Here is a 25691-nt window from a genome sequence, read left to right as displayed (position 1 = left end):
ATATATAAGTACAGTATATATATATATAGATATTTATATTTGTATGCACTTTATATAAAAATGATTATATGAAGTTTTATATAAAATATAAATATATTTATACAATAAATATTTACCATACATATTAAAATATATGCGTATACATTTTATTTGTGAATTTTGGATTTTAAGCACAGAATCTTATAAGAAACTAGATTAATTAACTTCACAATTTATTATTTTCCGATATTCATACTTCCATGTACTATAAGTGGTAATTCTAAATCTGATCTTACGTCTCTTCCATTGATTTTTATTATAACAAAAATTAAAATATGTATTTTTACAGTGGACAAAGCAAAAATTATTTTATGCTTTCGAAATTTCTAACGTGTATAACAAAATATACAATTTCATATATAAAATCGCTATCGTGATTATGTACACATGTCCATCATAATCCATCATTAAACGAATGTCCCGGAAACAATAATATGGAAGTGATCGAGAGAGATCAGTACGGGTGTCATAAAATAAACAAACCGCGACATTCATGCCACGGTGAAGAAACACACAACCGGAGGTAGGAAGAGGCTTTTTCTTTCCGGGAAAAACAGAAGGGATTGAAAGAGAGAAGTAACGGTGTTACGCGGTGCGAGCACATAACGGCCGGCACAAACGATCGCGCGAGCGCGGATTCACGAGTGTGTAAGATCCTCTATTATTTTATAATGTTCGCATTGCGTGCGCACTACACGATGTCGCAATTGATATAGCGTATGTACAAGGCGGGAGAGAAGACCCACTCACGAAACTCTCTATTTCAACGGGCTCACGAGCACGCATATGCACCTTTCCGCATGCTAATCCATCTTCTCTAAGGCCTCGAGAAGGCTGCACGTATCGGCCATACCAAACGAGTTGATGAAGTGGATCTAGGCTTACTCGTCTGACTAGCACGCGCGTTCCAATTTTCACTTTCCATTCTCGGTACTGTATCAGTTGTAGAAGGTGGGAAATGGTATTACGATAATGAAACCGGTCCTCGTTCCCATAAATATTAATTTCCCATCCAAGTAAAGAGATAGTTTGAAAACACGAATGTTTCATTATTGATTTTCGTTTTCTATTCTCAATGTTCAAGTTCAACGTTCATAATGTTCACTTTCTACTTAATGTTCGAGTATCCGCGACGAGTACGAATGTCAACGATATTACAAGTCGAGTTCTCAATAATTAGCTAATCGTTTGCACGAATTTAGTCTTGATATTTTAAAAAAGAACCATAGAAGATGTAGAATATACAAAAGATATAAGATAACAAAACAGAAACTCGATAAAAATATTGTTGCATTTAAATTTAATTTATTGTTCACGATAATTAAATATGCTGTCGCTTTTATAAAAATTTAAAATCGACTGATTACAGCTAATGAAATTAATTAATCAGTACAGAACAAATAAATATAGAATATTTTTCAGTCATAGAGGGCAAATTGCTCTAATATTAATTAAAGTTATTAGATCTATAAAGCGCAATTGATTTCAGAAAGTTACATCAAAATGATCGAAGTGCACATAGTGCACTTACGCGATTCTAAGCATGGTGGTTGGTGGTCCATCTTTTAAACTGTACATACATGTCCCTTCGTACACTTTCATGCACTAAACTTCTACAGCAAATAAATCCGTATTAAACTAAAGAACACATAAATTAAGCATTCGTACATATCCTTTTGGTCATAAATAAACTAATTACAATTAAAAAACATTGATTTACATACTTGACGGCTTCATTTTCCTAAATAAAGTACGTATATTCAAATGCATAAATTCGAAATGTATAAACTTTCTCCCAAATCATGCGCTGGAAAATCAAACATTGATATTCTAGTGTTAGGCTAAACATGTTAGGACTAATTATAAGCACCTTTTTATTCTTCTTTACTTTTAGTTGTCCTTCATTTGGAATAGAAATGCCTATTAAAAACACTTTCTATATACTTATATATGTAGACTGATATCAGTACTAATTTTTATTAATTTATTCGAATGGCTGATTTAATATTTTATTTTTTGCAAACCAATGTATCAAAGATATATTATACATTTTCTTACCATCTGAATACTCTGATGGCAGTAATTTGAGGAACGGGGAGCCCCTGGCACCCCAGGCAGGATGTCTCACATTATTGCAAGCACCGGACGGTGTTCTGTACTTGCTCGGTGGACAGGGCCTTTCTGATCGGACTCTGCAAGTTGTGTTGACTGATTGTATCTTGTTTGGCCGCCTGGAAAAATAAATAAATGTTGTAATTTCTGAACGAACAAACAGAAGATACTGAAGGGAATCTAACAGCAAATACATATGAGCTTACATGATAAAAACCAATGGATATTTTTTAGCTCTTTCCAAGTAACGCTAAATATTCCTAAAATATTCGTAAAATGTTTCTGAAATTCCAAAATAATATTCTAAGAAGAGTGTTCATATAATATTCCGAAAATTTTATTACTTGAACTTTCTGTGAAAATTCTTTTGCTGTTTCGGCATTGAGAATACGAGTCGAACTTTCAATGAATAATTATATATAGCGTTAACTGGATTAGTTGGCGATGGCTAGGTCACTTGAATATATTCGTCACTTTTCAAATTCGTGCATTCCCTTTACATTGTAAAAACTGTTACTTTTTTGCAACTATATTTATGCGCGGAGTGATTTTTTTTATTACTTAATTAAGTACAAAATCAAGAGTGACTCTAATAGTCTTTTGAAGAATACGTCTGAGATTTAAAAAAGAAGCTTCCCCAGGTTCCTAGTTTCCAAAAATTAAATCACTTGGAGTAACGTGCGAGAAAATATGCCATAAAGGTCGCTTAAAATTTCCAAGAATGTCTTCAGTAATTTAATATAATGTATGTAATAGTCTATTACTGGAAATTACCACTTGATACTCGACATTTGCAGAATGAATATAGTAATTTTTCCCAGTAATATATCAATCAATTTCCCCTGTAAAACAGTAATTGTTCGTTAACATAATATAGCAATTATCTACTTCCATTTCCATCATTCTTTTCTCTCTATTGTTTCTTTCCTATTTACATAACTTATCTCCCGTATTTCCTTTTTTCTTTCTTTTTTGATCGTAATCGCAATATTATCACTGAGGTCGATATTATTTTCTGGATTTCGCAATAAAATGGAAAAAAGGGATATTTTGTTATAGTTAAAGTTTCTCTTATTAGAAATATATCTGAAGACGGTAATTATAATGAGAAAGATGCGATGATCGACGCTTGGCAATTAACAAAATACTGCCGTTTTTGGATCATTTCGCTATTTAGAATGCGATAAAATACACTCGAAACTTTAATAATCTCACAAATATGCTATAAAGAAATTTGCAATTAAACAATAACAATTGATATTCGTAGCTAAAATTTTATCAATCTGTATGCTGTATGTAATATTATAGCAAGTTCACTAAACGGTATATCGATTCTTTTGTTAAATTCTTTTAAACAAAAATATTTTTTTAAATTAATTCTCTTATAAACATTAAATACACTGATATTACAACGAATATGAAACTTCAGTGTATACATATATGTATAATTAATAATTGAGAATTTAATAACATATACGTATATTTTTCATTGACAATAGTTTCTTTTACACATAGTGCCATTTACACACAAGTGAAACTGAGTCTGAAGCGAGCTGAGTATTTCATACTCAGATTAATCACTACTTGTTTACTTTAGTAAAAAGTTATCACATGACAACACAGGTTATGTATGTATATTCATATTCTCACTTTTAAAGTGAATTTACGAGATTCACTAAAGCACACGATCATGTCTCGATCTTGTGCAGATTGTAGGTAAAAATTCAGTTGAATCTCACTTGTCAGAATGCAAAAGGAACGCGTATTCAACTGAGTTATGAACACAAGTGAAAATTATTTGAGAATCGGTGTAAATGAAAAGCAACTAATATTTCATTCGGTAAGATGGATCTTTCACAAAAACAAAATTTAAAGGCAGAGGATATCAAAAGAAAGATGCCGCGGTAAATTATTCTCTCTGTTACGGCGAGAGCTCCCTGAATGATATATCGGTTTGGTATAAGTTTCAATTCTCCACTCCGCGACATCCCTGATAGTTAGTAATATAAATCTTTTATATAAAGCATCCTAACTATTGTAGAACGCTATCGAGAAATTGAGTGAACCTCAATTGTGAAACGCATCTCGCGGATCTGTAAGGTACTATCTGGAGATTCGGTAGTGTGTCGATACTAAGCGAATACAGCGTCATATATGGCGTGCTCCTTTATGAAGCCCATTCTTATTGGCTACGTTTACACCGTGCGCTTAGTCCGCGACCTAAACAATAGATGTCTTTGGTTATCCTGTAGGTTAAAGACACCTATCGTATAGGTCGCGGACTAAGCGCACGGTGTAAATCGGGCCATTAAGCCCATTCGTTGATTTCAAAATGCAAGCTTCAGATTAACTATCGCAACTTGCAATCGGTTTGCGTCTAATGTAGAATGAGCTTTACGCAAGCCGACGAGTTGCGTCGGATCGAGATTATTGGATCTCTAACGACTGATTCGATCGAATTTTATGTTCGCTTAATCAATACACTCCGATTGTATAATTATACATACTTTTATTTTTTCTTTACATGCAGAGATATTGCGACGCAAAGTCTGGATCTGTAACTTTTCGGTCGGAATAAGAAACGTCGTTATTGTCATCATTGTCATTGCAGATAAGATATTTTCTGCAAATAAAACTCTTATAAGAATTCTTTTCATAATAATAACATGTTGGCGAAATCATTTTTTCTTCGCATCACGGATCTCATTATCTATGCATCCTTTCATTTGAGATGAAAGAACGGAATCCAGTTCCGCTAGAAGTTGAACGTGTCCTTCCTGCTCCATTTCCCCTTTTTCTCGTGCTCGGCGCGCGCTTTTACTTTCATGGTCGAGGAAAGGAACTGCCGGTGTCGGCCGATCTGGCATCGGCATTTCAGTCACGAGGAAGATTTCTCGTGCAAACCATTGCCGTCACTATTCCCTTTCCTCGACCTCGAGAAGGCTGCTGGTCACGGGAGGAGGCGTGTACGCATGAACATTGCGAGATATGCCGTTTACACGTGGCCATGATCGTCGCCTGTCGTTCTCTAATGTTGCCAGTCCGTGTTGAAACACGTGCGACAACTCGTCGATCAAGTCAATAAACGAGAAATCCATTCTCGTGAGAAGCAAAAAAACCTAATAGATCTGTTGATACACGAGTTACTTCCGCTGCTTATGATCGATGCTTTTCTTTATTTAGAACTAAATAAGTGATACAGAGTACATTTTTTTATCAATCTATATTGATATAATATGTATTTCTCTTTCTTTTTTTTATTAGAAAATTTAGAATAATGGATGAAAATAATATGCATATACAATAAAATGTTATTTCCACAATGTATCTCTAGAGAGAGGGACTTATTTGAAATATCTTGAATTATATTTAGAATTTTGATGATGTTTTGGAAAATGTTTAAAAAAAAAAAAGACCGCTTTTTCTTATTTTCAACAGTGCGTGAAAGATGCAAATAAATTGCAAGTAGTGGAATCAATGTCCTTCCTTGTAATGTAAAATCAATGGCATTCTTGCGGAAAAGCGGTCAACACTGTTCGTCTTTGACAATTGACAGTTTTACAGCAATGTCTACTTTTCAGCTTCTGTTATGTATAATGATTTAGTTTAAATTTCCAAGAGATAAAAAGAGAAAAAGAGAAACCTAGTGGCTTAGCAGCTACCATATAGCATTGTAAATTATATTATTAACACGCGACATTTTGTTTATTTTATGTGAAATATCAGATATTTCAATATTTCATGTTGTCTACGATGCAAATAGGTTGCATTCTTATGCATCTTTACGATTAATCCTTACATCTTAGCGATTTCATGCTAATTGCTGTTAATAAATATTTAATCATAAAAATAAAAATGTTATGTAAATTGTTTAGCCAGACAGTCGCGCCAACTGTCTGGCTAATTTCCTTGAATACACTGGCAGACGTCACAAGATAGTGATACATTAATTAAAACTCGCGTGTCATGCACAACGCAAATGTATTTTTAAAATTTTCCGAAATCTTTTCAATTCGAAGAATTCTCTCCAAAATTGTTTTTCCAAGATGTATACAGAGTAAATTTGAAGAACGCTATTTTACAAATATCAGTACACTTTGTGTTATTTGACATGATGCCAAAAAATAAACATCTTATTCGTTTTCATTATTATTTATATTACTACTCATGTACTACGTACAATTGCCATGTCATATAAATGAACTAAAATATTAATTATTATAAATTAATTTTGATCGCAAGTAAAATATTTCGCTTTTCAATTTATTCATTCTTAACTATACACACACATATTTAAGTACTCTTATTTCTTTTAAAATATAGATAAACATTCATACAATTCTATACGATTTAAAATCGTTTGTTAACTCCAATAAGAGTATCTAATCTCATAAAATTATATATAATAGAAAGTAATAAATCAGCTTTAATGTGTGAATATACCTATTCTTAAAACTCTCATTGAGTTAATATTGTGTTATTACAGTGTGTTATTACATCTAGATTACAAATCTTATTCATGTAAATTTTAAAAAGAAATTTGAAGAAGTAATAGATATTAAGATATCACACGACAGCAATACCAAAAATTTTGTGATCCTTATTTCTTAATAGTGTCTTGCATGAATAATAGGAAAATGACATTCTAGAAGTGAATGTTCTTTTTTTTTGCGTACCAGAAAATTAATTTCTCATTAATTACAGATGATCGATGAGCGAGAAAGAGACCCGTTTATCCTTGACGCCTACAATGGCATCTTTTTTTCTCTCTCCATCGTGACCCGACTTCATTATACATTCGGTACGTTCGTATATGCGTGCGTCGGAATTCAACATAGCTTTCGGAATTCCTGTACTATTACGGATCTTATTGAAATAGATAGTTTATATAAAAGTCAATTTGGCAAAATTTTACATTTCGCCACCGGAATTCATAAAAGCAAAATAAACCGGACTGGTAATATATATTTATGTCGTTAATCGTACTGCATGACTGGGAAAGTATGCATGTTTTCACCGGAATGCATTTCTCAGGAATTTACAGCCGGACGACAAAGTTCTTTTTAGCGAAATCTGTAGCTTCGAAAACAGAGAGTAACTTACGATCGATAGGCGAATCTCTCCGCCTCGATGGCTGAACGTGCTCTCGCTTGCAAATCATGATCTACTCCGTAGACGTATTCTGTAATAAGAAATGTGCAGACTATTATATACATTTATATTTTTTAATTTATATGCATTAAAGATCAAGTGCAAAATCGTACTGTCTAACGCATAAATTTATTCTTTTATTAAATAAAAAATTATCTCATATCTGGTTATAATTTTAAACAGTAAATTTAGTTCCTCAAATGTGCAGACATTTGAAAATATTAGAGTTGTTCTACCAACAATAATTATTTTTGTAGAAGTTAGAAAGTTTTTATCGTACAGTATGCGCCAAAAAAAATGCGACTCTCACACAACTAACACTTCAGTTATCGGTTTAGTTAAATAAAGTGGATGAGGGCAAATTTGATTATAACACAAATATTTTATTCTTCTACCAAATATTTATTCGATATGATTTCCTTTAATTGCAATCACTGCCTTACTGTGTCACACTCAGCAAACATAATGATTAAAAGAGAGTCGTATTTTTTTGGCGTATACTGTACATATCGTAAATATCTTTTTCTCATATTGAAACGGAATAAGATAAATAGGAAATCCTTGACATACATATGTTTCATACACATACTTCAGAATTAAAATACCTATCGTCGTAATGCCAAACACATGCACAAGATACACAAATAAAAAATAATCACATAAAAGTGTTAAATAATAATTATTGAAATCCCTAGATTGGATTCTTTTTGTTCTGATTCGTGATGTAATCTTACAATGTTACAATTCTAACTTCTCGTAACATTTTACGTGCGAACGTGAGAACAGTCTCACTATTGTCTTCCGTTTCCTTCAAATTGGTAACACCAACTCGCTTCCTCCTTTACATAATTAGACTTTAGCAATTTACTCCCGAAATAAACAACAAAATTGAAGGCCAATACGATACAAAAAATATTTCACAAATAAATTTATATGTTTATATAGATTTTTACAAAGTATTTTATTTGTATATATTTTAATTAATTTTTGGAAGGAGAGTATTGTAAATAGATATAGGTACACAGCGCTTATTTATTATTAGAATTAATATTCTAGAGCAAGTCCTCTAAGGACGTTATTTGATTGCATTCAGATGTTAAAAGCTCAAGCAGTAGAGAGAGAGAGAGAGAGAGAGAGAGAGAGAGAGAGAGAGAGAGAAAAGAGAGAAAGTGACAACACCAAGTATACAACATATATCTTTATAATTTTTTTCTCTTTTTATGAAATTATCATGAAAATTAGCATATTCGATTAAATGCCGATGAAAGAATTATATGCTTACTACTTCGTCAATCACATAATTGTGGTCTTTTGTACAAGACCAATTTGACGGATACCTACATCCTGAAAAATGTTAAAGGATTTCTGAGAATTGTAAGGCTAGTTAACGTGTGTTTTCTTGCAAATTATTCAACGCTCCTTACCAAAGATGATATACCATCAGCTATAAAGGTTAACACTGGTCAATTACATTTATGCAAATATAAAAAATATGTTAATCACCGGAATGGTCATGATTTTCTTTTTATCTCTCCTACTAAAAAAAATATATGTGCTCATAATAAATATAAATAAAGCATTGTTCTATTTCATATTCCACAAAATATTTTAAACAGTATTGTTTTATTTTACAAATATGTTATCTGATAAAAAAAGACAAAGGCAAGATAAAAAATAATTACATAAAGAAGCTTTAATACACGTCTTTTCTAAGTCCTTTCTAAGTCTTTGTGCAAACTTTTAAAATCTGCTTTCTAATAATATAATTGTATAATTATTTTTTCAAATGCTGATCAAAAAAGCTGATTTTATATATCATTTTCGCAAAGTAGACATTTATATTTATATCGGCTTTTATTAATTGTCGAGTCGGATATATCCGTCCAATAGATTGTAGATTTTCTGCATATTGACTATAATTATCGTTATTTCTATATGTCGGCATAAGTCATTCTCTGTATTACGCATAGAACGTCCAGTTTAATTTTTTTGACAAATGCAACATTATCCATTAAAGAGAATGATATTGTAAGTAAGGCAAAAAGAATGCAATACAATTTGTGAGGATGCTGTGGGCATAGATTGAAAATGTTACGGCGACGCAAGTCCATGGCGAAATCAGGCCGCGGGGTGTTAGCGTCACCTTGCTAAGAGTGACACGTGAGATGAATGTGCATTAACGCAAGACGTAATGCTCTTTTTTACGATAAAGTACGCTTACCGGAAATATCGAACTGGTTGACTGTCGACGATAGAGCTGACACTACGATAACCAATATACACAGCAGTAGCAGGCTGCCTCTGAAACCAAAATAGAGGACCCATTACTTCTTTATTCTGTTGAAATAATTTTACAATGAAATCAAGTAAAGCGTAAATATCTTCCGCGGGATTTATTTATTTTTTAAAGAACTTCTTGGTGGCAGAGGGGAGGACTTGTTAAAAAATATTTTTTAGATTTTGTATACATGTAGATTACGGCTGCTTTCCTTTTAGAAGACACAGTCGACACAAGTCAACACAAGTGTCGTTCTATCTTTGTCACTCTCTGAATGTCGAGAAGGATAGAATGACACTTGTGTCGATTTATGTCGATTTGAGTCATCAAATGGAAAGCAGTGTCTAGCAAAATATTAAAAGTGTGTGTGTAAGAACGCATTATTAAAAGAAGAGTTAAAAATTATTTTCAAATAGTGATGTGACTATAATTTATATTGTTGCACGATAAAGATAAATGTATTATAAAGAAGCAATTTTATTAAATTACTCTTCCATTTAAATTATTTTCTGTTAATAACTTGAACAATAATGTTATACAAATATGTGTGAAAATATCCAAATTGTAAATTTAAATAATATCAAAATTAAATATTGTAAAATTAGGCTTTCTCTTTTGAAGAAATTATATTTCATATTTTAATAAGATTGGTATATATATTTTTTTTATTAATAATAATAGTAATTTATCGTATAATGATACTACCTTTATTCACTATGAAAAATTGCGAAATAAATAATAAAAAAGAAGTTAAAAAAGTATCAGAATTGTCCATCCCATTCGTGAAAATATATGGTGTACAACGACATTGCAAATGCTTTCAGGTAGTCGTATGTACTTTCTCTGTGAGAGGAAAAAGAGAGAGAAAAAAAAAAGATCAAGAACGAGCCGATTGAATTCGTCGCATTCTCGATATGAGAATCCGCTTACTTGCTTTGACCGGTGTTCATTCCAGTTTTGATTGTGCACATTAACAATAAGCATCGATCTTTATTTTCATACAACTTCGAATTGTTCTAATCGATTCCATTTCACATAAACTGAAATAAAATTATATTTAATGTCATATTCCTAATGATGATATTAGGTATATAATATACAAAAATTACATTTTACATTCGTTTTAATACATGAAAATATAAGAATATGATAATATGTATAAATAGGCAGTAGTATATTATTGAAAATTTGAAATGAGTTTTTTCTTAAAATTCGTAATTCAGATAATTAAGTGCTTAAATAAAATGCGAGTGTGAATTTAACGCGATTTGATAGAATGTGACCATGAATATATATTTGCGAGAAAGCGTGTTTTACGCCATATGGTTCACTGGTTATATACTTCTGATAATTGATGATCGAAGAAAAGTTCATTTACATGAAGAATGTCTCATTAGCCGTAGGGCACTTTTCTAAAGACTTCTACACGTGACTTATGTGTAAAGTAACGGGAGATACGCGTATTTACTTGAAATTATACTTCCTAAGAAAGATTATTACGGATATGCCTGTATGATTGAAGATCGCCAGCTTTCAACAATTATATACGTAGAGTAGATAAATGGACATAGGTTATCTTGCTGCCCGACGGGTATCTATGAGCTAATCAAGATCAGATGACAGACTATGTACGTTCAGGAGAATTTCCTTGCCAGTGCTAGGAAATAAGAAGGTAAATATCTCACACGCGCGCTTCCTCCTTTCTGTATCCGCGGGCTTGTATAGCCGGCTTGAGATGAAGAGAGAGTAGCCACTTCGCGTGTTGTCTCATGTACGTTTTTCTTTTTCTTCTTTTTGAAAGGCACGTGTGTATGTGTGATTTATAAAGGGGTTTGGAAATAGACAGATTATAAATTATTAAATGTAATAATATACTTTAAATATTATTAAGGATAAGTATATGTAGTATTACATGCATAATTTTGAAAGCATGTTTAACAAAATATTGCATTTTTGCTAAATATTTCTAAAATAATATAATTCCATGATTGGAAAAATACAAAATAACGTAATCATACAATTGTTGTATTTTAAGGCTTATTAAAATTAAGAATCCTTTACAACGTTGCTGCAATGTTGCTGAAATGTTTCAAAATGTTTTTCGCTTACTGTAATATACTGAGAAAAAAATACTTAAAAATTTATTTTTGTGAGAAATGTATTTATTTCTCTGAAATAAATTTTTATTTAAATTATACGACAAAATTAAATTTTGTTCTTAGCAAATAAGTCATCAATTTAATTTTTTTACAATTAATGAGATATATTTTACATCAGAAATGTATATTATGTCATCATAATCAAATTTTTTCATAACTAATAAACATAGAAGAAAACGTCGTAAATAACATTTGCTGACATTTTTCTCCAGTAAAAGATATAGGTAAACATATCTGAAGCTTGGAATTAAAAAAGTCAATTTCTTTTGATCTTCAGAAGAAATTATTTACAGACAAATATCAATTTCGATGTCATCATTAGAAGGACTGTATTGAAAAGAACGAATAGTGCAAGAAAAAAGAATAAAAGATATACATTGAAATAAAAAGGATATACTTTATTTTTTATGTATTTATTTTCTCATGTCTAAAGTAACTTCCTATATGGAGAAACAAAATATTAACCAGAATGAACTAATTTGAAAATAAATTAACTGATTATTAAAAAGAATGATAAATGTAGTACACGTAGTATTAAAAAAAAAATTATTTAAACAAAGATATTAAGTGTCGTTGTGAATAAAGTTTAGAGACATTTACCCAAGTTGAAATATTACGAAGGGTCCAAATTGGTTTTTAATTTTTCGAAATTTTCAAAATCGCGGATATTTTCGAAATTTTGTTTATTACAAGAAACCACTTTTATCTTTACCTAAAATTATCTGATTATAGCCTCAATAATGGATCATCTTGCCCAACACGACGTTGTAATGTATGGCATTGTCGTCTTACGAGATAAAAATACAGATGCATACGGCGAATCCGACTTTCCGTACTGTATGAGGTCGCAGTCATAAGGCCCATGCACGCACGTACACACACATACAAATGATAATTCAGTGTCAGTGGGTCAACGGAACCGGAGAAATCTTTCGCAGGGATCGGATACGTATGCGAGTCCTCGGGATCTTGTGCCTCGAGCGGCGACAGTCATACCTCCAAAAAGTATCGCTCCGCGAGGCACATGATGTGCCGGTAGCTCGAGTGCCATCGAGAGAAGTCGAATCCCAATTAGACATGCTTATAAGAATCGTCCGAGATTTCTACTACGTAAATACGTTTCTCTCTCTCTCTCTCTTTCTCTGAATATTTTTATTCAAATAAAATATGATAGCTATAAAAGAATTAAATTTAGTAAATACAGCTAATATCATAATTCTATCTTTATGACGTAATTTAAAAATATACTTCTAATAATTTACTTAATGAATTTGATGAATGAGAATCTAAGTTTTCTTAAATAATATTGTAAATAATAATTTGATATATATATATACTATATATATGTACACTGCCGTCGAAAAGTTTCCGGACATGGAACTTAAAATTGCATAATATTCAGGTCACCGTAATTCGATAAAAAAATCATTGCAGACAAAAAATAAAAAGCATGCTAAAGTATAAGTTTCAAGCTTTAAAATGCTGTTTTATTTTTTTGTCTGCAATGATTTTTTTATCGAATTACGGTGACCTGAATATTATGCAATTTTAAGTTCCATGTCCGGAAACTTTTCGACGGCAGTGTATATACATATATACATACGCGCATGCGCGCGTAATCATATTATTAATAATAATAATAATCATATATTATCAATATTATTATATATTGCGATGGTTATATATATTTGATGGTTATTATTATATCTTGCGATTTAAACTACATTTAACTTTAAGATATGTAACAATAAAAGCCATTTGACTTCTCTACCGGGTGATACTAAATAGATCACTGAAACCATAATAGTGAATGAATATAACAACAGTAAATTCTTTGAGATGGTAAGTACTGGAATAACGGCGATGCTCCCGAGGAAATATATGCGGGTGAAAGTGTTAATGGGATATTCGCCTATAGAGACATTCTGAATGGTACGTTCGTCCCATGAGAAAAACAGCTTGGTACACTAAAAAAAATTTTGTTCATTTATGGTCCAATGAATAATCGTTAACCAATGTCCGACTTAATGTCCGACTTAATGTAGTTAATTCATTGATACAATAAAACTTTATTGGATTCATTTATTGGATATACTGGATTCATTTATACAACTATATATTCATTCTTGCAATGAATTCTAGGAATAGTTTTATAATCTAAATCATTATGAGAATTCATTGGACCAATTTTCATTATTTTTTTATAATTCAATGAATATTTTATTGTTATTTACGTAAAGTTTTGGTTAAGTGATACAAGATACAACTGCTTCTACAATATCTATATCTAATAGGTCTTTTATAAGATCATTACGTCACGACTTTTCACTTTCAAATTTGTCAAATTTTATGAAATACATATCGAAATTTATATTCTTTCGAATCGGAAATAAGATATGAAAATTCAACCTAGATTATTTGCGACAATCTTGTTGGATCAACGATTTTGTTATTATACCCAAAGCTGAACATCTATTTCAAAAACTTTTTTACAACTAGTATTTATAATATAATTATATTTCACATATATTTTGTATTTCAGCGGGACGTATATTTCGTATTTTGTATTTCAAATTGAAACATTGAAAGTATTTTGTATTTTTTCAAATAACAAGATTGATTGTCAAGTATTTAGTATAGTATTAGTATTTAAAATACAAAATAATTTCAATCTTTTGATTTGAAATACTGAAATACAAAATACAAAATTTCGCGGATTTCAAATTTTTGTTGGTTTAGATTGAACAAAATTGAAGATTGATATAGAAAAGAATTCACTTTGCTAGTTTTCATCAGAAAAGAAAACAATGATGAAGGTTAATGCGTTTCGACACTTTGATAGAAATTTTATCGAGTTGACATTGGTTTGAATACGTGATCACTTTACGGATCAAGACAGGTGAACATTTCCAAACGAATTCTTTCGTCTTACAACATCGCAGGCTGCTGTAATCGGTATGAATAACGTCGTCATCCTTCTCATCTTCGGGTTTCTCTATTTTATAAGATTACGTATATTTAGTCGCAATAAATGTTTGCAAAGGACGAATTATGCGACGATCAATCGCGGTAAATTTATTTATGAATGTTTTGTTAATCAATGGTTGAGCTATAGATGAACATTGCTGTAAAACATAATGATAAATAACGAAAAGAGTATAGAACAAATTTTCGTTCATTAGTTCTATATATGTTATAGATATAGTAATCGGTTACTGCAACACTATACTAAAATACCGTGTAACAAAAACAAGTATTTTACACACAAAAAATTGGTATGTCCGTGAAAGTAGGAGCATGATAGAAGAACGAAATGATTTTCAGACAATTGCATAATTTCATCTTGCATTGCGGTTAAATGTCCTTTAAATCTTGATCTCTTGGAACGGAACATACTTCTATGCTACACTGAAAAAAATACTAAATTTTAATAAATATTTATTTGAATATTTCTAAAAGTAAATTTTACTAAGTATATAAACATATATTTATTTGATACAAATTATTAATTTAACTATTTTTTTAACTAAGGAAATATTTATTTATTGTAAGTTCATATTTACTTTATACTATTCAAAGTAGAAAAAATAAATTTTTTTTTAATGTAGATTTTGTCTTTCTTTTTGTCATAACGTTTCTAGGATTTTTGTGTGAAAAATTTTGTCGCACGGTGTAATAATATAAAATATATTAATAATATATTAATAATATGCGCGCAAAATTAATTAATTAAATTAAATTTGTTACATATTTAATATAGAATAATTACAGAATAATTTTATTATTCTGTAATTATTCTAAATTACAGAATATTTTTATTAGTGGGTTTCTAAAGATTAATTGTAAGCCATGCAAGTATTAATTAAAAATTAGCTTTAATAAATATTAAAAAATTAATATTTATTAAAGCCGTAACTTCGATTAATAATAAATTACATGCACATATACACACAAGAAAAGGAAAAGGTATGAATTATTGTAGCACTATATAATATAAAATATATCTTAAAATACACCTATTAAAAATATGCCCAATTAAATATATGTTGCGATACGATTATAATACGTAATAATTATAATTTCTATTGACGCGCTTACAACGGACGCTGTATTAATTATGAGCGATTCAAATGCTAAAGAATTAATACCTATTTATGATACTAAAACCGTAGCTTTCGATTAATAATGAATTGTATGCAAGAGAAGAAAAAATACTGCACCTGTGAGTACAATAGATGACAAGAGACGGACGACTTCGTAACAGAAAGCCGCTCTCCTTGATTTCATCGTCATCTCATCGTGACACTCGCGATTACATCTACCGCATTCACCGCGATAATCGCTCGAACGTGCCCGCGCAACAATGATCTAATGACTTGTGTCTCCGTACACAAAAGTTCGCGGCAACCTTCTTTACCGCGATTCACCGCGTTCCTTTGTTATTGCGCGTGATCAGTCCATAAATCCGCTCGCTTCGCAAATGGAAATTCACGTCTCTTATTGCACCGAGAGGCTAATTCTAAGCAGAACTTAGCGACAGTATGTTAAAAGTGAAAAATAAATTGCTAAATTTCTATACGAAGGATGAAAAGGATGTAGTTACATTTGTATAAACAATGTAGAATAATTTAATAGTATAATTTGTGTAACCTTAATGCATTTAACAAATAAATTAAGCAATTATATTGGCAATAAAATAAAAAGCTCAATTTCTAATAATTTATACACATATATGTATTATATTTTACATATTACAATTAAAAATTCAAAATAGAATTAATAATAATCCAAAAGGTAAACGATCATTTTAAATATAATTCATTCTTTATTTTGCAATACTTCCGCGCCACACATAGCGTTAATTATCGATATTATTGATCTAATTAGAAAAAAATGTTATAATTGACATGCTACAAGCACGTCCTTAAGGAAAAACAATTAGACAGATAATTTTATCTTTTAATAAATAATTAATAATCATGTTTTATTGACTGTAATTATTGTGCTTAATTAACATTTCTTATTACACTTGCATACATTTAAGCAACATTAGTATTACAGTTTTTTCGAGCTTAGTATTCTCGGGTATTCACGAGTAGCAACTAACTTGATTATTAAGTTTCAAACATTTGCTGAAATCTTTAACGTTGCATACTTTTGCAATATGTACGTATCTGTGTTATTAACCGGGACTTTGCTCTTTGAAATTCCGGAGAAAGTGATTCTTTGAGAGAGAGAGAGAGAGAGAGAGAGAGAGAGAGAGAGAATACTACTTTTTTATTAATAAAATTATAAATTTTTAAATACTATAATTCTTTACTTTGTTTCATTTTTATATGACGTGTTATATATAACTTTTTTTACTTTTTTATTATTGTACTATTATTACATTTAAAATTTTATTCAGTTTCAATACCAATATAGTAGAAAGTCTATAACTGTTATGATTACGTTATGAAATGTTTTCAAGTACAATAGACTGAAGAACCTTGTTATAATAGCCGACTTAATGCTTATTGCATACGGTGTGTGTACATGTTTGTATGTGTTAGTGCGCTCTGCGAGAAGAGTGACCTATGATTCGCAACGACGTTCGCCAGATAAATAACTTTTAACCCGGATCGTGATAGGTTAGTGCAACGGAAAGGTATCACTGACCTTGCACCTGCGGCACCTTCACAGGTGACGCCAATAATAATATATCGGATATGCTATCATTATTTTCTCAGTTCTGCGCTCGAAGTTAACAACGTTATAATATATAAGAAGTTGTATAAATAATGTAAAATTAAAAAATTTCAGAATATTGACCATGAAAACAAAATTCCTTTTGCTATTTTATATTTTGTTGGGATAAAATTTCAAAATTATTTTACATACATCTAGTTAATTAAGATCTTGAAGGTTTCATCAAATTTTATGTGAATTTCTGTTTACGTTTTAAATTTTATTATGTAATTTCAAATGCTGCAATAGATATAGTATTCTTTGATACTCGTTTTACTTCTTTTATGCACTTGTACATTTGTGTTCATGTAAATAAGAATTCAAAAAAGGAAATTGTGCATATGTCCCTACGAAGGACAGATCCATCATTGGAAAGGCAGCTGAAGTATTTGCGATTGCTGATGGTTTTCTATCTCATGAGCAGTATAGTACAATACTTCATCCGGCAATTAATAAGACACGTCCGCATCTTATGGCTGCGGGAACATCCGTAGTTACAGAGTTTAATACAGGAGTAAGGGAAAAACTTTCGAGATTCGCATATCGTGTAGACTTTCATCCTAGAAGGATGCGGTTTATATAAATAAAGTAAGTGCTGAATCATCGATTACGCGGTATACGGGGACTGGTGATAAAACCGCTGGTTTATATTATTCGGTGCAGAGAGAATACTATACTTTCTATAAAATAAAGATACTCTGTTATTAAAAAGTGAATCTTGTGCTCTCTCGTTACCGCTGGCTCTTCCTCGTGTTTTAGAAAGTAGCTACTCACGTGCGCGCGCGCGCGCACTCGCTCCGTCTCGCCAATTGATCTAGAACTTCGTAGGTGTCTATGATTGCGTAAACGCAGCTTGCATCGCAACTGAAGCTTGAGATGAGAAGGTGATTATTATGACTGCATCTTCTGCATGTCAAATAGCCGGCACAAGACTGAGCATTACTGTTCTTTCTCTCAAATTTTTACTAACTAAATGAATGTAGGAATCAAACCATGAACAATACGGATGAATAAAACTTTCGATAAAAGATCAAATAATATGTAAGTGAAAAATTTACATTAGCAATAAAGATTATATAATGAGATTCAATTCTTAAAAAGGTACTCGTACACTGAAAAGAGAGTCTGGTTGCTTTAATTGGAATTCTGATGGAAAATGGATAAATTAGAGTTTTTTCTGGTTAAATCTATTAGAATTTTAATCGAGATAACCAGATGTTTAATTATGATAATCAGAATTTTGTTTAATATGATCAGAATATACTGGTTCGATCATTTTCAATCAAAAATTTTTTTTAGTGTAAAAAAATTCGTGTAAAAGACAATTGTATGCCTCTTAAATAACATCTTTTTTACTAAATGTGATTCAATAGATGTAAGGAGGAAAATAATAAAGGAAATGTTCTAGGAAATGTTTTATTTAAACGCGCGTTCCTGAATGTTAGCGCGATAGCGTATCGATCATATCCGGCAGTCAAAGTGAGAAAACATATTTCAAGCAGCCGTACTGCAAGTGGACAACGTCCCTCACTTTCTGTATAACTGTTCTTATTACGCGAGATTTATCAAAACATGGACAAGATTATAATGAGCCGGAGAGAACTCATTGTCGGTAGCTTTAAAAGAGAGAGAAAGTGCATGATTCGCACGACGCTGTTTGCATAAAAACGATGATTGTTTGTATAAAAATGTATGAACGATCACTATACATCCATTTAATCTCTTAATCTAAATTGTCACGTTCGTGTTATAAATAATATAATTAAAAAACAAATTTAACAAAATATGGATGTAAACAAAATCTAAATAATTATTGTCATATCTTTTCTATATAAATGTATAAAAATTAAAATTTATAAATTTTAATTCTAATTAAACATATTTGTAAATAAAATATGAGTTTATAATATATTACGCGATTATAAAATTTTGAAATTTTTTCGGTATCTATTCTTTTCATTTCAATAGCCAAGAAATTATAATTATTTTTTGTATGATAATCTAATAAAAAAAATCGAATGTATTTATAATATGTTATATATTTAAATACATATGTTAATTTAATGCATATTAAGGGTGAATGCACCGTCTGTGGCCACCTTAAGCATTTGTATAACTTTAAGAAATTTTTTTTTAAATAATATATAAAATGCAGATACTATTTACTTAAATACATTGTTTAATGTGACATAGTCTTACATAGTTTTTAATATTCAAAAAAGTTTTAAGGAAAAAAGCGAATGTATAATGAAAAAGTTAAATAGTTGCAATTTCATTTTACACCATTTTTGGCCACCTATATACCTGCTATTACGAGGCTGACTACTAATTACTTGGCTACTAGTATTGTCTGCTATACTTGTCATATGTAGTTATTGATAAATTATTTTACGCGTTTCGGGGATTCTTATCGCTTTTGACAAAATGACTGTGTCTTGAGTGTATTCCGTAGAAAATAATTTTTTTATAATATGAAACGTGAGGTTACTTGTCACATTATTAAACAAGAGAAATAATTGCGACGCGCATGTATCGTGATTGTTGCGCACTAGAACCAACCAAAACTAGTAGAATCTAATAACAGCGAAGGTGGCCAAAATAGGTGCAGTGACCACAAACGGTGCATTCACCCTATCTTAATGTATATATTAATTATATTTGATATATATAATTTTCAGCAAAAGTCACTAGCAAGAAGGATTACATAGTTTCATAATTTCCATGATGCTTTCTCCTTCCCCTTCTATACAAAATATGTACTGACTCACTGTTCTCTTGGTATAAATAACGATACTTTTGCTACTAGTAAGAGAAAATATTAACGCATCCGTTGATACATGTATGCTTAACATATATTTTTTAAATTTTAGATAAAGGAGAATAAATAAACTGATAAAGGAGAAAAAAACATGATTTATTTTAACAATATAGCAAAAGAGAACCACTTGGTTGACCGCAAGGAATAAAACTTTGTGGCAAATAATACTTTAACGCTATTTATGCAATAAAATGTTATTATCATTCGAGATTCCACGTGGAAATAACAGTTATGTTTAGCCGCAGTTATAATAAGAACAACTATAATATAACAACCTCTATTGTAACTTTCTATCTATAATAATATATGCATCATACACACGTATCTAATCGTCTATGGTTAAATAAAAAGCGAGTAAAAAAATTTTCCTTTATTTAAAAGAAATCCGAAGACTCAAAAAATAAATTATGCAGTACCATAAAATCATTTTTCTTTTAAGAAATGTAAGCTTTTACTATTCTATTTTAGGCACATTTACTTCATCTTATCATTAAACCGATTAAACATCCCGAGTCGAAATTTTAGTCCTACTTTGAATCTCTTTCAATCTCAATTAAACCTTGTAAATCTGTTTTGATACTTGTACAATTAAATAGGGCCTCTTTTAATGTTACTTAATCTACAGCTTCTATTTAGAAAACTTTTTTTGAACCTAAAAATAGGAAATCTTGCAATAACTGCCATTTACAGGCTCAACGTAGGAGCTCAATTCATCAGATTAGAACCTATTATAAATCTCTAGAGTCTACATACGTCATCTTTAGAGTCTACATACGTCCTAAAACTAAGGTTCAAAGTAGAAGCAAAATTTCGACGATACGTACGTACGTACGTATTATTTTGAAAGAGGAAGTCACAAAGTTATTCTCTAAAAGTGAAGTATAATTATAAAATACCACGGAAATAATCTATCGTATAAAATATATCCTAAACAAGCATTTAAAGTAATAATAAGAGAAAGTATAGACGAAAAATGCAGAATAAAATATCGATCGTGAGACATTCAATCTCTTTCAATTACGATCAGAAAAACAATATTTTTAACAGTGTTCTTTTTCTTTCCGAATGTTTTGTGCCTCTTCGATGACGAGGATAGTAGTATCGCATGTTTGCTAGCGAAGCGTAAAAGCGTCGATTCTATAATTACACGGCTGAAAGATTTACCGCCAAGCCATAATTTATGCGGTTTAATTATGCTCGACTTTATGGTTCGCCACATCACGATATTTAATACAAATCAACATTAAGTAATGTTAATCAATTTGTTGTAATAGGTATTGCATTTCACAAAGGAAATTAATATTTCTTTTCTTTAAAGTGTTAATAAAATGCAATTCAATACCAAATCGTGTCGCGCATATCTAGAAACAGATTTATTTACATTAACAAGAAGATTATCTTGCTCTACAGAACATAAAGAGATACCCGAAAAGATAAATTCTCATCTCTAGTTTATATTTATACCTATATAGTTTTTATATAATTTATAAAATTCTCACAATCTATTTTTTATTCATTCTCTCTGCATTAAATAATCGAAATTTTCTCCATTGAATTGTATGTAAATTATTAGTACTGCTAACCCCATTTTATGGTACTTACAATGATATTGCATGATACTACAACGTAAAAATATTAACGATAGTTTTCACTCGACTGCATCGAATCTTGATGATTTTCCTTTGTTATATACTATGTATTTACGGGTATTATAAAAAACATACATTACACAAGAGAAACATGTTACTATAATTGTATCCGACGTACGCAGATGAATACGTACCATTATTAGTCTAATGTAAGCTAATTCTCTCTCACATTGCAACCACTCTGTAATTTTCAGAAATGTATAAGTTAATCTTTGATTTATATCCAAGTATTATTAGAACTACCATGACATATCGTATACTTGGAAGCAATAAAGGACTCGATTAGCCTAAAAAAATTTTCTGCATATCTTCGCATTAAATTATCTAACCGCTAACACATCACATGTAATTCTGGAATTCAAGGATTCCTGAATATAATTTAGAAATTTTTAATTTATGATGCATTTATCGATATTTTTATCTCAAACTATTTAAAATTTTAGGACTTTCAGGTCTTTGAGTTTTCAAAAATCGTTTTCTTGAAATAAAATTAATTATGCAGATTTTTAAATATTCGGTTAATTAAATATCTGAATCTTTATCAGTTTCACTAATGTAAGATTAACTTTAATCTCGATGCAATTTACTTTTTATCTCTTTTTAATTCTACAAATTAGAAAAAAATAAACAGTAACTGAGATTAAAATTAAATCTTTCATTGATGGAATCAGGCCTAAATGCTTTTTTTAAACTCCATTCTTTTCTTAAATCTTTATAAAACTTTTAATTCTTTGATATCTCAGATATTAAAAATTATTGTTATTAAAAATCGTTTCAATTAGAAACAGATTTCCGTGTAATATTTGACGACGCGCGTAAACGCGTCTGATTAATTAGAGATCTGCACTACTTGAATCTTCGGCCTACATTCGAATATAGTGTTCTGAACTCCACTGAACTATCTTTATTGCCAATTAGTGGAATATTCGAGAGAGTTGTAAAATTTTGATATTTCCTTATTTTTTTATATTATGAAAATTTTATGACCGCGATAATAATAAAAAGTATTACGGAAACGAAACATTAAATGTGTACTAGAATAAGATAAATAAGTACAATAAATAGAACAAGTGTTCCATACAAGTGTGCGAGTTACATAATAGAAATATTGATCTCCTCGGAATATTCGCAATGAGCAATCGAGCGTCGTTTTTTCATTAATAAGACGGAAAACACAATTACATTATGACTTCACTGTTGATTATAGACCACGGAAACAAAATATCAAACGTGTGTGTATAGAATAAGATAAATAGAACAAGTGTTCCAGATAAATGTGCGAGTTACATAATAAAAATGTTAATCTCCTCCGAATAATTTGCGATGAGCACAATCGCGCGTCATTTTCTCATCAATAAGGCGGAAAATACAATTACGTTATGACTTCACTGTTTATCATGGATTGATCGAGCGAGCGACTGCGGCATATGATCGTACATTGAACGTAAATGAATTTAATCGGAAGTAATTCAAGAGACTTCTGGTTATGTAATAAAGAATATGTTAAACAGACGATGAGCATTTATCAGAAATTATGAAATAAAAAATTATCATTTTGTCATTTAAACGACCTCCATACGCATGCGGGTGTTATCTTTTGCTTGCTTTTTCTGGATTAGTTCTTTTTTTTAGCGTAACAAATGAAATTTATTTAAATTTATTTCAGTTGTACTATCCTATAATTTTTTCTCGGAGTTAATTGCAAATGTTTTGAAATCTCTTGCATTGAGAGAAAAATGTTGAAGTATTGCGAAGCAAATGTTACTTATGGCGTTTTCTTCGATATTTACTATGAAAAAATTTGATTGTGACGACGAAATATAATAAATTTTTGTGAAATATGTCTCATTAATTGTAAAAAAATAAAACAGGTGACTCAGTTACCTGCCAAGAGTCAAATTTTATTTCGTCGTATTTAAATAAAGATTTGTTTAAAGTAAAATAAATGTTTTTCAGTAAAATATCTAAATATATTTCTCACAAATAAATTTTAAGTATCTTTTTCTCAGTGTGCGATACATCGTGAAATGTCCAATTGAGTAAGAATGAAAGGCGAGAAGATTATTTAACGAAGTTTTAATAAACTTCCTAATTCAACAAGTGCATGATAAAGTACCGTTTTAACTACTTATTAGAAAGTCACTTTACACGCTTTGCGGAGCGCTTAGCTATCATCGTGACAAGCATTAACTTATACTAATCGTCTCCCACATAACGTCTAGCGATGAACTTTTGACTTTGCGCTTTTCCGGTGAAAGAACACAATTTTCATTTTTTCTCAGAAGAAGAAATCTCGTGATTATCAGGACATAGGTATACATTTAATCTTTCTTTCGAATAATAATTGATACAAATATAAGAAATCAATGTTGGCTGCTTTCAATAAAAAAGTAGTCTTGCAACTATTGTTGGGTGGTTTATATATTTAGATTCAGTGAGGAACTTAGGGCAAGATCAATCGTATTAAAGAATTTGCAAAATTCCTTTTTCTGTAGTCAATAGTTAACAGAACAGCTTCGTTTTTGTTGATCTAATTCAATGATTAAAAAAATCATTTAAGCCCTTACCTGAGCCAGCCGACTGTCACCATTTCTGTCACCCTTTCGACTCTCGCTCTTCTGTGTCTTCGCTCTTACAATCGCGTGCCTTTTCCCGCGCTCACTGCGCGGTCCCGCACGTTCTTCGCTGTCGTTTTCGGGGCGGCAGTATACAGATTTAATTAGGTGAAAATTCTTCCGTTCGCTCGCACAAGCTCTTATGCTTTCTCTCTCTTTCTCTCAGACGTTACACTGATCTCGCGGATAAGATCGAGAAGAAACACGTATCTTCAACGACTCTCCGGCGAATACTGAGAGTTCCGTCACGGGCGCCGTGATAGTCTCCTCTTTGCACAACCACGCGGCGAGTGAAAGCGAGAGGTGCCGCCGTGTTGGCCACCGCTATGAGCGACAGTGAGAATACGAGAGCGAGCGAATGGCTGTAGGAAAGAGAAAGAGAGAAGATTCGCACGCTGAGCAACACTCGACTTAAAATCGAGCGCGACTGAAGATACCCGGTGCGACTGAGCGACGGAGAAGAAATGAGCCTCGATGCGCTCACAGAGTCAGTTCGGCGCGCCGAAGTCGCCGTGGAGGTAAGCGAGTCGATGCATGCCTGACAAGAAAGGCAAAAAGGAAGTTTTGGCGCATAGGGGAGGAAGGTGGCTTATGCATAAACCTCGTACGGCAGCAATGCCGGAGATAATAGACATCTTCGTACTCATTACGCTTGATTTATGCTCATAATGAGCGCGATAATGAGGGTACCAGCTTCTTACACGAGTCTTCCTGTAATCAACCCTTAAGTACCGAGATTGAATTCGAGTAACGCGGCTAACGTAACCAATTCGACCGCAATAAATGCAGAAGTTATAATTTATGAATGCAAATAAGCGAGTGAAGATAATTTAAAGTCATGGTGAACGGTAATGCAAATCCTACTTTTCATGTGTCTTTGTGATAGAATTAGAAATGTATATGAACTTGGTACCTGAACACTTGTATTTAAAAAATTAATTCATATAATATCGATAATCTCTCGTCCTGTATTATAGTTTTCACTCGCGCAAATTCAGGCCAGATTCAATCTTTGTAGTTCAATTTTTTTTAATTCAATTGTTACTAAGGCAATCTTTCAAGGCCACAAATACTTCTTCGCTTGTGACAAGAACGACGCGACGTAACGTAGTCATCTCGCAAAGTACATCATAAAAAATATTT

At 31.2% G+C, this 25691-nt stretch overlaps 1 protein-coding gene across 2 annotated transcripts in view; it reads right to left on the bottom strand.

Annotated features, from left to right (window-relative positions):
- Nucleotides 1-24883, bottom strand: part of LOC108727834 (uncharacterized) — a 33558-nt gene extending 8675 nt beyond the window's left edge. The window contains exons 1-4 of one of the 2 annotated variants that reach the window (XM_018456103.1): nucleotides 24501-24883; nucleotides 9524-9603; nucleotides 7255-7333; nucleotides 2098-2270 (exon numbers count right to left, since the gene is read on the bottom strand). In XM_018456103.1, coding sequence (XP_018311605.1) covers nucleotides 2098-2270; nucleotides 7255-7333; nucleotides 9524-9603; nucleotides 24501-24523 — 355 coding nt within the window. In that variant the 5' untranslated portion in view covers nucleotides 24524-24883. Of the gene's footprint in view, nucleotides 1-2097; nucleotides 2271-7254; nucleotides 7334-9523; nucleotides 9604-10510; nucleotides 10555-24500 lie in introns of those variants that run through there. The other variant, XM_018456101.1, reaches the window with a different exon arrangement.
- Between the last annotated feature and the right edge of the window lie 808 nt (nucleotides 24884-25691).

This window comes from Mycetomoellerius zeteki, unplaced genomic scaffold, assembly GCF_001594055.1.
Source record: "Mycetomoellerius zeteki isolate Tzet28-1 unplaced genomic scaffold, Tzet1.0 scaffold55, whole genome shotgun sequence".
NCBI lineage: Eukaryota > Metazoa > Arthropoda > Insecta > Hymenoptera > Formicidae > Mycetomoellerius > Mycetomoellerius zeteki.
The sequence above is the reverse complement of the archived record's forward strand: the minus strand, read 5'-3'. Positions and strand labels throughout refer to the sequence as shown.